This window comes from Mycena indigotica (genome assembly GCF_014461135.1).
Source record: "Mycena indigotica strain 171206Taipei chromosome Unknown Mind.scaff0010, whole genome shotgun sequence".
In the NCBI taxonomy this organism is placed as follows: domain Eukaryota; kingdom Fungi; phylum Basidiomycota; class Agaricomycetes; order Agaricales; family Mycenaceae; genus Mycena; species Mycena indigotica.
Genome location: NW_023503009.1, coordinates 1,076,726 through 1,092,679, shown reverse-complemented (window position 1 = coordinate 1,092,679; position 15,954 = coordinate 1,076,726). Strand labels below are relative to the sequence as shown.

The following is a 15,954-nucleotide window of genomic DNA, read 5'->3' as shown; positions in this document are numbered from 1 at the left end:
TGTTTAAAGCAAACGAGCCAATCCTGCTTTGTGCCCCGACTGGTGCTGGAAAGGTTTGGTTTCTGCTACTTGAACATATGTTGTTCCTCATGTCCTTCACGAATGTCGCTATGCTCATCCTCAACGAGCTCGGCAAACACCGCGACGAAGAGACGGGAAAATTCGACCTCGATGCCTTCAAAATCGTTTACATCGCCCCGATAAAGGCGCTGGTGCAGGAGATGGTCGGCAACTTCTCGTCCAGGTTGAAGGTTTTCGGCATCACCGTTGGAGAACTGACTGGCGACTCGCAAATGACGAAACAGCAAATTGCAGAGACTCAAATTATCCTCACGACGCCCGAAAAGTGGGACGTCATTACACGGAAGAGCACAGACACGTTACACAAATCTCGTGCGACTAATCATCATCGACGAAATTCATCTGCTGCACGATGAACGAGGGCTTGTTTTGGAGAGCATCATCGCTCGAACTATTCGACGGATGGAGCAGACAACTGAGTACGTCCGCCTTGTGGGGTTGTCTGCCACTCCTCCCAATTATCAGGATGTCGCCACCTTCCTGCGTGTCGACGACAAGAAGGGTCTTTTCTACTTTGATTCGACCTACAGGCCTTGTGGGCTGCAACAACAGTTCATTGGTGTCACAGAGATGAAGGCAATCAAGCGATACCAGATCACCAACGAGGTCTGCTACGAGAAGGTGCTGGATCAAGCGGGTAAGAACCAAACCCTGGTCTTCGTGCACTCTCGCAAAGAAATCGCAAAGACAGCCAAGTTTTTGCGCGATATGGCCGCCGAGAAGGAAACGATTACCCAATTTGTCAAGCCTAACGCTGCCGTCCGCGAAATTCTAGCCGAGGAGGTAAACAACGTCAAGGACAGCAATTTGCGCGACCTTCTTCCTTTCGGTTTCGGTTTTCATCTGGAATGTCTCGTGAAGACCGTGGCCTCGTTGAAGAGCTGTTCGCCGACGGATCCTTGCAGGTCCTTGTTTGTACTGCAACACTCGCTTCGGGAGTCAACTTGCCGGCGCATACTGTCATCATCAAGGGCACCCAAATATACAACCACGAGAAAGGGCGTTGGGTCGAACTCTCTTCTCAAGACGTGCTCCAAATGATTGGTCGTGCTGGTTAACCACAAAACGACACGTACGGCGAGGGCATCATCATCACAAAGCACTCCGAGCTGCAATATTACCTGAGTCTGTTGAATCAGCAGCTCCCGATCGAGTCGCAATTCGTGTCTAAACTGGCCGACAACCTCAATGCAGAAATAGTCCTCGGAACGATCAGAAACCGAGACGAAGTTGTCCAGTGGATCGGCTACACCTATCTGTGAGTTTTTTTAAAATGTTGTTTGGATTATCTAAAACATCCTTCAAGGTATGTTCGCATGCTGAAATGTATGGTGTCGGGGTTGACTACCAAGACGACGATGTCGGGTTGATCCAAAAGCCAGCCGACATTGTCCATTCTGCCGCCGTTCTGTTGGAGAAATGTCAGCTGCTCAAGTACGAACGGTCATAGGCCCCAGAGTACTAAGCTTGGTCGCATCGCGTCGCATTACTACGTGACCTACAACTCGATGATGACGTACAACCACCATCTGCGGCCAACGATGTCGACCCTCGAACCTTTCCGTGTCTTCGCGTTGTCAAATGAATTCAAGCTTCCCGTTCGACAAGAGGAAAAGCTGGAGCTGGCGAAACTTCTCGAGAGGGTCCCGATTCTTGTTAACGAGAGCGTCGAAGAGCCTGCTGCGAAGATCGATGTTATCGTACAGGCATATTCGCAGTTGAGGTCACTACTAGCAGACGGTAAGCAAGAACGATCGCTTGTCCCGCGATACTGATATTTAACCTCATTCCTGCAGAAAATTTCCCTCCACCTTCCGTACAAGCTAGTAACAGGCGACTCTCCGCTGCTGGATCACCTATCGTTTCTATGAGGACGACGAGGATCTTTGTCCCACCACGAAACTGCCAACTGGTGGCTTGTTGGCGACTCAAGCTCACGCAAGTTATTCGCAATCACGCTTGCGTAGAGTCTAGCTTGAGAGCCCGGCATCAAACCACGACATCAGTCTGGAGGGTGAAGTTGAAGATAGCTACCGCGAGGACGACAGCAGAGACGAGATAGATCTGTCCTACACATGTATCATATATTTCTCAGTTAGTTCTTGCTCCTCCTTGGCTGTGATGAGTGAGACTTGAAACTTGAAGTGTTGACAACTGATCAACGTTTCTGCCCGGCCGATCCGTGACACTCCTCTTTTGCGCCGCCACGTTCACCAGTCCCAACCATATGCATTCTCCACTCGTTCAGCTTGGAGTCAACAACTCTCTACTGGGCTGTTGTCCAATTAACCTCAAGCTTCGGCTTCACGTGCAGCAATACAATTTGCTGCGCAACCTTCTTGTTTTCAACTTCCATCCTCCGAGTCAGGCCACAGCATCCACACTCTCTGGGCCTCCTCCAGTCTTGGTTGTCGCGCCTTAGAACAACCACAGTCTGGTGCTCAACACCGGCAGTTCGTATCTCAAGTATCAACAATGCCACCGAAAAGGACGATTCGCCGCAAAAGCTTGGCCCGGAGAGCCACAGAGCACTCTACTAGACCCAAGTCAGGCCTTATTTTTACAACAATCTCATTCGCTTACCAACTCCTTTCCAGTAAGAGACGCAAAATGACCCCGCCACACGAAGACGACTACAAGTTGGGTGACCTCAATCGACGACAACGAGCTATTAGCCGTTTCCTTCAAAATCACGATTGCACCCTTCTCTCGATAGCCCAATACCTTGGCTATGACTCGGGTAAAACTGCGAGCATATTCCGATGTCGCGAGAATAAAAACTGGGTCGTCGACACTGTGGAAGACGATGCAAAGTGGTTAGAAGGGTGGGACTACAAGGCCGCTCTAGCCATCACTCAAAAGTATATGGACGAAGCCAAACATGTGCGTTGTACAGTACTGTACTGTGTGTTGACATATCTGACTTTCCGCAGAAACACGGAACATTGAATAAGATCGACACCGAGGGCGAGGAAGCCAGCGAAGAGGATGAACTCGAGCGCGAGGATAGCGTCGAGTACGAGAATGGCGTCGAGGGCCAGGAGAATGAACTCGATAACGAAGATGAAGCCCAGCGTGAGAACGGCGGCGAGAGCCAGGATGAACTGGAGTATATGGATGAAGTCCAGCGCGAGAATGGCATCGAGAGCGAGGATAACGTCGGGTGCGCGCTGCAGGCTTTCAACCAAGGGGATGGGCAGACAAATGGGCAATCCAAGAAGACCGAGGGAAAGCAGTGCAACGTGAAGAAGGAGGAGGCTATCGACCCCATTCTCAAGATTGAGAACGTGGAAATGGGAGTGGAGCATAATTCAGCCTTGGATGCGGTCGCGATTGCGATTGCCTCTGCAACTGTGCAGCTAACTCCCACCGACTACACCAACGACAACGATATTCGTCCGACTTTGCCGTGCCACGTTATGCCGCCCGTTGCGAACACTCAATCGGGGCACGCACTCACCAACAACACTGCGCTGACCCCCCATACGCCAACCAATAGCAACGGCCCTGTGCCAATCAAGAGCCCTTCGCCTACGCCGGCCAACGTCCCTACTCCTTCGCCAACCAAGAGCCCTTCGCCAACCCATGTCCCTTCGCCGGCCAAGGACACCGTGCCGACCAATATTACCGTGCCGACCAATACTACCGTGCCGACCAATACTACCGTGTTATCGACCAATCTATCGCCCACCACCAACGACTTGAATCCTCCAACATTGACTGCTTTTCTAGTCAATATACAACCAGATCTTTCTTCCTATCTCGACCTCCTCAATAGCTGTGGAATTTATCAAGTGGTCGATCTTGCGTTCCTGGTCGGTCGTGATTTGATGCAAACTCGAATCCTCGTCGAGCGTTTATTACACCTCCCATTCAAAAAACTGGGTGAACTATCAGGAGCATTCGTCAACCCAGTCATGAACAGCGTAGAATGTCTTGCACTCGCCCAGGCAATTCTTGCCTCACCTTCCATCGCAACCACGCCAGAAGCACACTGGCCAGCAGAAATGTCTGCTCTTGCAAATGTTTTGCACCAAATCCATCCGAAACTGGCACGTTTTGTTCCTCTCCTCCGTCACTGCGGCATCAAACAACCATCGGACTTGTACTTGTTGGTTTCAGGGGATTTCGTCGGCACGTACACTCGCATCGAAGGTGTCTTCTATCTACCCATGAAGAACTCCGTAGAAGAACTCGTTGCCGAATACGATGGGCCTTCGATGTCCAAAGTTGAATGTCTTGTACTCACCAACTACGTTATGAAGCTTTTCGGACAACATTCTACTAGAGAGGCATGGAGGCAATACTTTGGGGCTTGAGATTTGTGACTACCTAGCTATCTTGTACTTCCCTTTGCAATCAAGCTCTGTTGACATTTCAAAACATGGTTGTGAATGTCGGTGGCTAAGAAGGTGGCTATAAGGGAGTTGCAAACCATGATAAGACTGATTGTTCTGAGAACATTTATGCCCGGCTCACAAGCCGCTTATGATCACCTTACACACGGTGCCAAGGGTTTCAGTATGCCTGTAAGACGCTTACAAGGGTTTGTGCGCATCAAAAAAGGCTGTTACAATGAACCGACTAATTTTGTGATGCGTACAGGGTACATACTACATAGGTCATGCCCTGGAGAAGGAGTCATGTGGACCAGCCTGAGTTTCACTGGCTCACCTTACTTCCGTCCGCTGTGCTACCCCCTCACTTTTTCGAACTTGTTCTCAGTTGGGAAACCAAAAAGTGGGTGCGTTGGGATCAATACAGGTCTGATGACATCCTGCCAGCCTCGAGTTCCATGACGTCGATCACGAAGCTTCAGCGCTTCAGCTTCCGCAAAACCTTGAAAGGTTTTTCAAAAAAAAAAAAAAGACCTATATATAAGTGTATATTTCGGACCTGCTTCCAACCTCCCTCTGCTTTGACACTCATCAAGAGCTTTCCTCATATGCCCTCGCTTCTCCCTTACGCTGCCCCAGATTACGTGTATATCGACCGGTTGGAACTAGCAGAGTATCATCTTGCCCATATAGAAGATGGTGCAACTGTGGGCTTCGATATTGAAGCTGATCACCGTGGGCTAGGGCCTCGTCGGTCTCGCACGGCAAAGAAGGAACTCCTTCAGCAGCAGATCCAGTCCCTGGGCACCTTCGTCATTGACTGGAATCGAGTCAGTATCTGCGTCGTCCAAATTGCCACTACTTCAGAGGTCTTTGTTATCCACCTTCGACGCATGCAGGGTGCGCCTTTATCCAGCTTTCATATCTTTTCTAAGCTTAATGACTTAATCGCTTCAGCGCTGCCCAAACAACTTGTGCGGATATGCACCAGTAACCAAATAGTCAAAGTCGGGGTTGGGATTTATGGTCAGTTTTCAATTGTGTTTGAGTACAAGATTCAGGCTTCAATCCACCAGGTGACGGGCAACGGCTGTGGGATAGCTTTAGGATCAACTTAAATCGGGCGCTTTCCCTCGGACATTATGCTAGACTGGTGTACCCGGACAGTTTGCAAACAGGCTGTCCGTTTGGAACTGAAGCAGGGTTAGCAGCAATAGTAGAGATTACCTTGGGCAAGAGCCTGTCAAAAGAACTGCAAACTTCCAACTGGGGTGCAACCATTTTGTCTTCGCAACAACTGGCCTGTAGGTTGCAATCGGCTTCCTGCGAGCATGCAATTGACTTCTTTTACCAGATGCTGCTATAGACTCGCATGCTACCATGTCTGCGTATATGACACTGCAGAAAACAGTCGCAAGAGCCAACTTGATCGTCGACGAAGACTGGTACACTTGTAACTCATCATCTACAGAAGTCGAGTTAGGTGTGGCACGGAGGAGTCATGGATACCATGGTGCCCTTGGTGGTCCTCGGATGGCACATTTTGCGGTATCACTTCCTTCCCGCCTGCTCGCGTCTGTTGCATCGGTGCTCTGATCAAGGGGGTCCCAAGATCCTTATCACGGACATGGGGTAGGGGGGGGGGGGGGTCCCCAGACATGCTGAAAAAAACTTTTGCTATACCAAAGTTTGGGGGGGTTTTGGTAGGTTTGAGGGGGTGTTTGGATTATATGTGTAGCATTCTAGCATAGAATGCAAGGTGGGTACTGACTAGCCCTACTATTTGCTTATGGCAAGGCTCTCAGCAGTCCAGTTGGGCTGTAGGTGACTAGCCTTACAATTTATCATTTATATTTCATCACCTATAATCACAGGAAGCCTACCAGGGACTCTGTAAAGACTCAATTGCTATGTACGAGGAGTAGCCCGTGCTACGCACGGGCGTGTCGTTGCCTGCAAAAGTTGTGTCCCAAATTAGGAAATCCTAACTGGGCCTTCCTATTGGCTCATCAGAGCTGTCACACATACTCTCACGGGTTCTCTCTTGTATAATAAGATTACTCAAAAATAAATACATTCTAATGAATGTGGCTGGAAACATAGATTTTATCGCCGCTTTTGATCGCATCAATAGGTCACATGATGTTCGATCATGGGAATATATTACCCGATATGGTAAGGGGGGAGGGGGGGGGGGTCCCAGATGGCCTGAAAAAAACTTTTCGACAGTATATCCAATTTTTGAAAGTTGGGACCCCCTTGGCTCTGATGTTTGGACAAGTATGTTCTGATAAAGAAAGTCTCAAGTAGACCTAGCTCTCTATATATATATCGTCGTTCCACCTGTGGTAGTTTTATTCCCTGAACGACCATCGCCTTGAATTTCTTTGATCTGATCGGAGGGTTGGTTGAGCGTACCCCTCCCTGGCCGGTTTGCACCTGCACATTAGGAGATAGCTAGGCTTGTTCAAAGAGAAGATTACAGGCCATTGCGAAAAAAACTTATGCGGAGTCCAAGGATGATGCGCGAACAGACAAGCATGGCAACAGGAGCCTGTCAGAGCGTGTCATTTGAATAGAAAAAATGAAGTTCACAGTTGTGTGCCGCGTAAGGCAGCGCCGAGAAGCATGAACATGCTGCCAAAGATGATGACTTTCAGTTGCGGCGACCCAAGGTATCGCTCCCGTAGGAGACGGCAGGAAGCACGATGATCTCTCCAAGAGAATAGGCGGAGGACATAGGATCGAGTAACGTTGACCGAGGAGAGTAAAAGATTATCGAAATGAGTAGAGCCACAAAAAATGTCCATTTTATAGAGTTGCGCACCTGTTCACCGCTTGCAAGCCGTTCAATATCGAGGAGTCAAAGCTAAGGGAAGTCAACTCAACATGGATCAAAGCTTTTTCAGGCATACCCGCTGGTCATCTTGACGCCAATACATGTTGGGAAGGAACAACAGTAAGTAGGTAGAGGTAGTGCAGATTAGGCTTCTTGTACCATGGAATCGTGTCCTCTGCTGCGAGCTGGGAGACAATGGCGTCCTCAGACGAGGTTCCGCGCTAGGCGGACATGGCGTGAGGGTAAAAGATGCTCAACCTGAGGTTCTGTGCCTTATGCACCACATTCAAAGTCATTCTATAATGTATTGCTTAAAAGTTTTCGTGATGAAGATTGAGAACAGTTCAGTAGAGCATTCTTGGCGTGCCCGCGCAGTATGTGCGGGACGGGAGGCGCGGGAGGAGAAGATCTTGTGAGAGTTTGGGGAGAGTCATGTGTATCGGAGGCCGACTGTAAGAATGGAGGAAAAGTGGCGCCTAGTCGTCGATAACAAGTGATCGGGAGCTGAAGGAGTGCGAAATTCACGAGCTTTAGGCGCATCTGTTGCCTGGTGCTAGAGAAATAAAAGCGCAAGGGTCGACGCCAAGGTCGACGTTCATCGATGCATCATCGTTGTCGTCCTGAGGCTTTTTCGCAAAAAAGAAGGTTCGGCCCAGGTGGAGAAGGCAGAGGAGATGCAATTGAGCTGTGTGCGGGTGAACGTAAAGACGTGTTTTCTGAGCGTTGATTTGCGTTCGACGGGAGAAGGGTTGGATTGTCGGTAGATGGGGGCAGTTGCCAATAGAATGGTAAGAAGGTATTAATACCAGAGCTGTCGTTGTTCTGAGTTGACAATGTACCATTTGCGCTATCTTCTTCGTCAAGCCCAAAGTATATGCGCTCGAGGTTGTATTTCTCTGTTCATATACGCAATTTGCCCGATGTTATTCGAGACAGCATAGAGCAGACTCCGACTGATGTCTTCTGCAGAGAATTTCACTTTCTCGCCACCCTTCTTGAATACCTTGCCAAACGAGCTCGCAATCATTGTCGACTTGAGCCCGCTCCAAAAGAGCTGTTAATTCAGCATCTATAGTGTCCTTCGTCACTTCTAGCCCCGGAGATGATTGGAGCACGGGAGGTGATGGTGCAGGCGGATGTATGAGATAAGACCAAGGCGAATTGCCAGAAAGCGAGGGGGGATAGTTGAAAGTTGGTAAAAGGCCGCGTTAGGCGGTTCGATGGGTAGCGCAAAGCCCGAGCTAGTCACTCCTGTCTGCACCGCAATACTTCCGCCGGTTTGTGATGAGTTATTGGGAAGAGGTTCCGGGTCGGGTGTCGTTGGGCGATCAACTGTGGCTGCAATATCAGAGTGTTTTTCGGTTGGGTGTATGCGTAAAGGACGATTATGGGTAGTAACAGAGGTTTCGCTGGTATATCGACTGGTTGGAAGTGCACGCTTTTCGCGTATTCCACGAGCTGAGCGACTTGTCAATTTCAGCATTACTTCATTAATGTGTAACGCACGATATGATTGATAGTTGTATCCATTCGCAGGTACCTTCGATAACAATGTTCCAGACGGTATGCCTTTCACCTATCGTCTGACAGTGACAACGATGGCATGTCGGCATCGCAAGACTCCGTGGCTGACCAAAAGCGAAATGTGCGTAGCGTAAACCTGTCGCTGCGTTTGACTCGACGTTATATAGGGTTGTTGTGGAGATACGATACCAGCCCAGTTCCTGCGCTACCACCAATCGCGCCTGAGTTTCCTGGAGTCAAAGATAGCCCCGAAGAATGGACCATTTGCGAAGCAACAAGTTCCTTGGGGCATGTATGTTTTCTCGTTGACATTCCCTTTGGCAGCCCTTGATACTCACCAACAGCTATTGTCGTCTATCGAAGTCTTCTTGGTGGATGGAACGATACCGTTCCATCTGCAACATGCAAAGACACCACCTGATCTTGCCGTTAAAGTGACAATAACCCGTCGAAATGGACATGGGCGATCGAGTAGCAAAGCAATGTGTTTGTTTCTTTGTTTTGTGTTGAGCTGGGGGAGGCAGAAATACAACAACGCGATGACTGTTGGGTTTGGTATGACCGGGCACGGGTAAAGGACCCGGCGTCGCTGAGTCCGGTTGAATGATTCAAATGTGCGGCAGTCGGTTTGCTCATACATGGCGCAGGACATGCTGGCGGTGGAGATTTGGGTCCCAGGCGACCCACAGTCGAAGGGGTTTTTCGGGTATCCAATCAAGCTGACGGACCGGAATTACGGAGGGTGATGAGGGAGATTGGATGGCCAAGAACTTGAATGAAGTTGAGACATTGCGCTCAGACTATCACATTTCTTCAACAGAGGATCGACAGTGTGTCGATAATGTCGTCGAGAAACAGAAGATTGGTCGAAAATAAGAATGCGCCCCACGTGACGATGGATCAAAAGACAAATTTTCTTTTCGACCGTCTCCTCATCATGCCTGCTACACGCAAAACTGCCCGCCGAGACACAGAAGTCATCACACTAGACGACAACTCTTCTAAGGCCGTCGCTAATAAGCGCGCAGCTAGTCGCACTACTACCACCATCACCACCAAGAAGACAGTCGGGCAGGTGGCACAGGCTCGGAAGAAAAACCACCGCCCTGCCACGCAGCTGGATATAATCGAAATATCGTCCGACGAAGATGAGGTACCCCCTCCTCCCAAGGCGGCTGCTCCAGCCGGTGGTGCGAAGATGGCCAGAATGCGAGCGCGTCTGAAGCAACTGGAAAGGGACAACCTGCGTCTGGAACAAGAGAACAAGTTGCTGATGCAGTGTGTATGTCTGACCCAACATGACCATTGGATCGCACTGACTTGATACAACAGTCGAGCGAACTGGACGACGGTGTTTCATGTGAGATATGCAGTTGCAAAATGTGGTCTCCTTTCATGTGTGTCATCTGCTTCATGAACAAATCTTTGCTCATCGCTCTCCAGTCTAGCCGAGTGCGGGCATACGTTCTGCAAGAGGGACCTCGAGAGGTGGTTTCGCGACACGCTCACCCGCCACCAGGCCACCTATCCCAACTACAACGTGAACCAGCACCACCCCTACGCCCACATCCCCGGTTATGCTATCCAAACGCCACAACCCACGGTAAGCCCCGAACTTTCTTCAAGACCATCCCTTATTAATAATCCACACCCGTAGTACACATGCCCAAAATGCCGCACGAACATTACCACTCAGCCGATCCAAAACTTTGCCGTCAAGCATCTCGCCCGAGTAGTGGCGAAGCAGTCCAGAGAGTCCAGCCCGAAGAAAGTTGGTTGCAACACAGCTTCGCCATGGTCTCGTTTCTTTGTCCGGTAGTTTCCGGCCTCTTCTTGGTCAACATTGGCAATTGTGCATCTATCATTACAACCAACTTCATTCTACGATTACTTTTTTGCACCTACTTGTGAACTGTAGCTTCATATTAGTTTCACCACGGTCCGATCAAACTCATCCAATCCTCTGCGACACTTCTTCCCTTTGTGTCTCAATCGGATTCATCTCGACTTGTTGAAGCAGCGGAAGTGCTTCGTATTGTGCAAGTAGATTGCCGTCTAGTACGCCCTTGGACAGGGGGCTTGGAGTCAAAGTCATTGCGCACGGTTCTCCAAGTCGTTAGTGCGACGCAGGCGCGTGGTGTCACGTGCAATGATGACCGGGTCCTCCTGCACACGATGAGCAAAATCGACCTGATAGAATCTTGCGGAGCTAAGAAGACATGGTTAGTATGATCAAGGACCGATCCATCAACATTTACCTTGAATATCGCTGGATTGGACTGAGCGATGCGAATGAGAATAGAGAGAATCCTTATGTGGAACCAAATGTATTCTGAGTGATACTAAACTAGTACCCACCCATCGTCGCTCGGCGAGTCACGCGGGTGCACGATCTAATCGTCTCAGAGAACATTGTAAGGTTGTTGGTGGCGGGGAGCGCAGTGACCCCGCCTGACGTACCACTCGGAGGAATGCCTTTACGCACACCACCGCCCGGCCAGACCGTGGCACGGTCCGACAGGCGGAGGTAGTGTGGGACTCGGGGATAGCTCTTGATGGCTCCAGACACCCAAGGTCTCCTTCATCGCCGCTACCCAATACCCACTAAAACTCCGCTCTCCCTGGTCCAGTCTCGAGGGAGATAGTCTTCGCTATCTAGCATTCCGGCCCACGTCCGCAGCACGAGGGATTTGCGCACGGCTCTCGAGCCGTATTTTGCCCTGTTTGTTAACAGCCGATCGATTGTTAGTCTGCGGTTGATCATCTCCCTCCACCTATTGCGAATCTCGGGTGTTGAGGGCTGTTTCTCGTTGATGACCCGTTCGTTCCGTATACGCCATATCAGGTGTGCGGACTCAGAAACTACAATCCGGAATAGCCTTGATATTCCGGGGCCGTTTCTGGGTTGTGTGGCTTTCTTCTTCATTAAGCCACAGGCCATGATTTCGCCAAGGAGTGGCTTGGTTAGTGGAGTGCCTGTCTTCCGCTCCCAGAGCTCGCTGACGAGTTTCCAGATTTCTTCCTGTCCCGGTGCGTCGCAGCTCGTTAAGATGTGGCCCATGGTTTCTTCGCACTGGCAAGTTTCGCATATGGCTCTGTCTTCGAAGCCGTTGAAGTTCTTCCAGCGGTTCCCGAGTACATATCCCTCGTGGATGACCAGCCACAGGAACTGTCGTATGTTCCTCGAGATGTCTTTATGGCGAATGGATTTCCAGATTTGCGATGGAGAGGGGACGCCGCCGTCGTCAAGTTCTGCTGCATCTTGGGCAAATACGAGGTTAGTGTTTGTATCCCTGCGGTCCAGCGCCTCCTGGATCCGCGGCTTTTCTGCTTCAATTGCTTTAATTGCTTGGTAGGCTGTCGCTTGTGTCATAGACTTGAGTTTAGCTCCGGGAAGGAGGAGCTCGGGTGGGATTGTCGTGTCGATACTCGGCGCATTGTCTTCTCGTCTTCCCTCATCCGCCAACCGGTCTGCTTCTTCGTTCCCGTGAACGCCGCTATGGCCTTTCACCCATTTGAGTATCGTTGGGGCTTTCCTTTTCCTGATTCTCGCGCTTATTGTCCTCAGCAGGTCACCGTTTGTGTTTCGCATGAACCCTTCGTCTTCCCACCTCTGGAGGTGTTTGGTCATTCCTTCGACAAGATACCTTGAGTCCTTACCATTCAGACTGTAATTCATCGCACGCGTGATTTTGAAAGTCTTGCGTTTTCCTAGCCAACACCGATGATACGTGGAGCCTTCTTCTCGACCTCCCTCTTCGTCTTCTTGCATGTCCTCATAGAAGAGGTATATCGGATTGCGGCGACCACGCTACCATGTATCAGCTAATGTACGAGTGGTCTCGAAAAGATGTACCTTGACTGGTTTCTTTTGCGCATGCTTGCGACCGTTCCTTCCATTGACGTCGGGCGTCGTTCTGTCATGAAAGTCCAACTCCATCGTCGCTTTCGGGGTGGAGACCACAAATACTGCAAACGGTGATACTGGAGGAGCGACGGGAAGAAGAACCATCCTAGAATGTGAAACATTGAGCAACACAACTCATGATTAACTGAATATTACACACCAATAGCCAACGCCAGAAAACCTGGGCAAACGACGAAGTAGGTTGCTGCGAATGCAAGCTCAAAGTGATGAAAGGGTTGAAGCCATTTTGAAGGAGAGCAATAATGAGCGATTGGCCAATTGCCGGAAACAGGAAAAGGGCAACGTTGAGCTATCCAGCACAAACCATTCGACGCTATTGTAAATGGCGAGGAATGGAGGATTGCGCCTCGTTCTGAGCATAGATATCAGTAAGAGCGCAGAATTTGGAATTCAATTACGCACTTGGTGGTCCAGTTTGCTGAACGCGTGAAGATGGTCGCATTGTGAGTGTATAAAAGTGGATCGAGCCCGCCGGAGCTTTCTGGCTTTTATTGAGCAAGAAAATAATGATATCATTGGAGAAACGCACCTCGCTGTTGAAATAGAGCGTCATATCATGCGGAGGGTGGAGGACGATGGTGCGCGATGGTGCTGGCTGGGGGCTCAAAGGTCGAGCCGCTTGCGTCCACTGCACATGGCGGTGCTCGTCGTGGGGCGGCGCTATCACAGGAATGCATATCTGCGCCAGCGGAGATGTCCTTACCGTGCAGGGCTGTTGAGTTCGTGCGAGGAATCGGAGTGGGCAGGCAGCGTGTGAATATGGTCGGCTGAAGACCCGATATGATCGGAAAATACGCCCGTTGGCGTATCACAGCGTTACTATGCGATGGGTAACGCACCTGAGGCTTCGCTCAAGCACCTTTTGGCTGAAGCTCAAACTGGAGTTATGCTCCTTGCAACGGCACCGGCAGTTGCATCCCCAGCAAGCGTCTCACCCCCCATTACATCAGCCCCAATCGTGTCACCCCCAGTCGCACCACCAATTGCATCCTCAGCAGTCGCGGCACCATTTACGACATCAGCAGTCGCGACAGCTGCAATAACCGTCCCCGCCATCCGTAGTTGTACCGCCGGCTCTCACAACAACAAACCCAGTGTTGAACAACAATCCGTTCGACGAAGCTGCTTTCCAAGAAATTGTTGATGCGCCGTTTGGACGTTGTCCCGCCTGCAATATACCATATGACATTATTCCGTCTCCAAAGCTATTCCGGATGCAACGCGAACTGGAGCTAGGTGCGATCTCCGGCTACCAGTACTGCCAGCAACACCACGCGGAAGCAGCAGTGCTGCCGTTGGGGCGAGAGGAAGGTTGGCCTGAGACTCTTGACTACTTGGGGTTGTATCCGGCGAGTTGTGCCATTATCGCAGACGTTTTTGAGCCTCTGCTTGACGACCCTCATGCTAGCACATTCTTCGAGAGTGCAGTTCTTCGCCAAAAGCATAACGCTGAGTTTCACGGACATGCAGGATAGTACGTCACGTCTCCCTTCATTCTTCCAATCATAAACTTACCTGTTGTCGTAGTTTTGGAACCCTCGGCTTAGCGCAGATTTCGAAAGCCGTCAACGACTACTATCAGCAGCAGGGAAACCAGACGAATCTCGCGATATATCAACCGCTCAACAGTTCGTCTTTTATCCACCAGGTTGTCATACCAGAAGTCCAAGTTGCGCTAATCATGGCGGCTCTCAATCAAGACCCTGAACAAGCACAGAGGACTCTGCTTCTCAGCGAGGAGTTTGGACGCGTACTCCATTCTACCGTCGACACCGGTGTGGCTGCTCAGCCCTTCCCTATACCCTCGCCGCTTTCTCCCTCAATTGACCTTCCATTGTTCTCATTCGACGAGTCCGAACCTGTTCAATCCGGGCGTTGGAGCTGGGCCGGAGGCTGGTGCGATGGCTGAAAGCTTGTGTGTCTTTTGTGATGAGCCGCTCCCAGCGGTTTTGTCGCCGACACTGCAACAAATGCGGGAGCAACTTGAGGATAATCCACTTCATCGAAACATATCATTCGGAAAGCGGATCGACTTCTGTTTACGCCACAAGCTGGAGCGTTCAACATTCCCAACTGCATATGCCGAGGACTGGCCATTCGCGCCTGACTTCTCCTCGCTTCTTCCACGAACATTGGCGCTTAAACCTGCACTCAACGAGCTGTTGGAAGATATTGACAACAGTAGATTCTTCCGCGAATCTTGCGATGATCATGTTCATATTTCGCAAAACTCCAAGCACCACTGAAGAACTAATAGACACGCGACGAGCGAAGTTTGGGGCAGCATAGTGAGCTTCTTATTTCGTGTCAATCCCTGGCATTAACTCCCTCTACAGCTATGGCGAGCCTGGATACGAAATTATTTCCATAATTATTCGGGCCATATTCCCTCGGACGCAGTCGCTCGTTGACATTTGCCGACCACTTCTGTACGATATTTTCATCCGGGAGGTTCTGGTCCCGGAGACCGTTCTCCGTATCGTTCGTCAAGACCGTGGCATTACAATTGCAGCTGCCCGGGCTCTTGTCATTGCCACTTATGAGTTCGGAAGAGTACTTCACCCAGACGGCAGCGAGGCACAAGCATGTGACGCTGCCCAGCACTATCTTGTAAATATAGCAAACAATATATCATAGACTGTCTTGTACATTCAATAGTAGTCTGGAATACATGTATAACTGTTCTAGGCATCTCCAAGCAGCTCTTCGCGAGGAATTGAGTGAGGAAGGCAACCACGCTGAGCTAATAGCTTGACCATCCAAATATTCCGGCGTCGAATCATCTCATCGAGGAAGAATTCATAGCGCTCCACAGGCATTTCGCGCACAATTGATTGAAATCCGCCAAACCATGCGTTGGTTTGTTCGGCAGCAGATGAGTTGAAGCGCCATTTGCCGTCCACAGAAAGCTCGGGCCAGATTAATGCATTGCAATCGCGCCCGCAGTCGAGATCTCCTTCCTTGTGCTTGCACTTGAAGTGAAAAACATCGACAGGCTTTGCAACATCACTGAAGTAGTCCTGACGTGACTGTGGCTCATTCCGGAGCATTGCCATGATACGACAGTTGTTGTCATGCCATAGCACTTGAGGAAGTGATTTCTTAGTCGGGAATAGTGCCTCCCAGAATTGCTACACACATCATTAGCCTGAGTACGATCAGGAGTGGAGTAAAAATGAAGGACTTACAACAACAGCATTGGGTGCTTCAGAGCCGTAGAATGTAGCACGACCCAGGATGATACC

The 15,954-nt window shown here is 50.2% G+C and overlaps 4 protein-coding genes across 4 annotated transcripts; all 4 read left to right on the top strand.

Moving 5' to 3' along the window:
- Positions 1-89: 89 nt before the first annotated feature.
- MIND_01120000 (U5 small nuclear ribonucleoprotein helicase) lies at positions 90-1,856 on the top strand (the record flags this gene model as incomplete). Its single annotated transcript, XM_037367758.1, has 6 exons — positions 90-393; positions 443-936; positions 1,221-1,339; positions 1,388-1,407; positions 1,464-1,491; positions 1,532-1,856. The coding sequence occupies 6 exons, from the start codon at positions 90-92 to the stop codon at positions 1,854-1,856; spliced, it is 1,290 nt and encodes a 429-aa protein (XP_037215590.1).
- A 700-nt stretch (positions 1,857-2,556) lies between these two features.
- MIND_01119900 (uncharacterized protein) lies at positions 2,557-4,400 on the top strand (the record flags this gene model as incomplete). Its single annotated transcript, XM_037367757.1, has 3 exons — positions 2,557-2,627; positions 2,679-2,964; positions 3,015-4,400. The coding sequence occupies 3 exons, from the start codon at positions 2,557-2,559 to the stop codon at positions 4,398-4,400; spliced, it is 1,743 nt and encodes a 580-aa protein (XP_037215589.1).
- A 626-nt stretch (positions 4,401-5,026) lies between these two features.
- On the top strand, positions 5,027-6,014 carry MIND_01119800 (Ribonuclease H-like protein; the record flags this gene model as incomplete). Its single annotated transcript, XM_037367756.1, has 4 exons — positions 5,027-5,318; positions 5,376-5,444; positions 5,495-5,722; positions 5,773-6,014. 4 exons carry the CDS (start codon positions 5,027-5,029, stop codon positions 6,012-6,014), a joined length of 831 nt encoding a protein of 276 aa, XP_037215588.1.
- Positions 6,015-9,700: 3,686 nt separating this feature from the next.
- MIND_01119700 (RING-type domain-containing protein) lies at positions 9,701-10,600 on the top strand (the record flags this gene model as incomplete). The annotated part of the gene is made up of 4 exons (XM_037367755.1): positions 9,701-10,063; positions 10,114-10,178; positions 10,225-10,384; positions 10,439-10,600. Exons 1-4 carry the CDS (start codon positions 9,719-9,721, stop codon positions 10,598-10,600), a joined length of 732 nt encoding a protein of 243 aa, XP_037215587.1. The 5' UTR covers positions 9,701-9,718.
- Between the last annotated feature and the right edge of the window lie 5,354 nt (positions 10,601-15,954).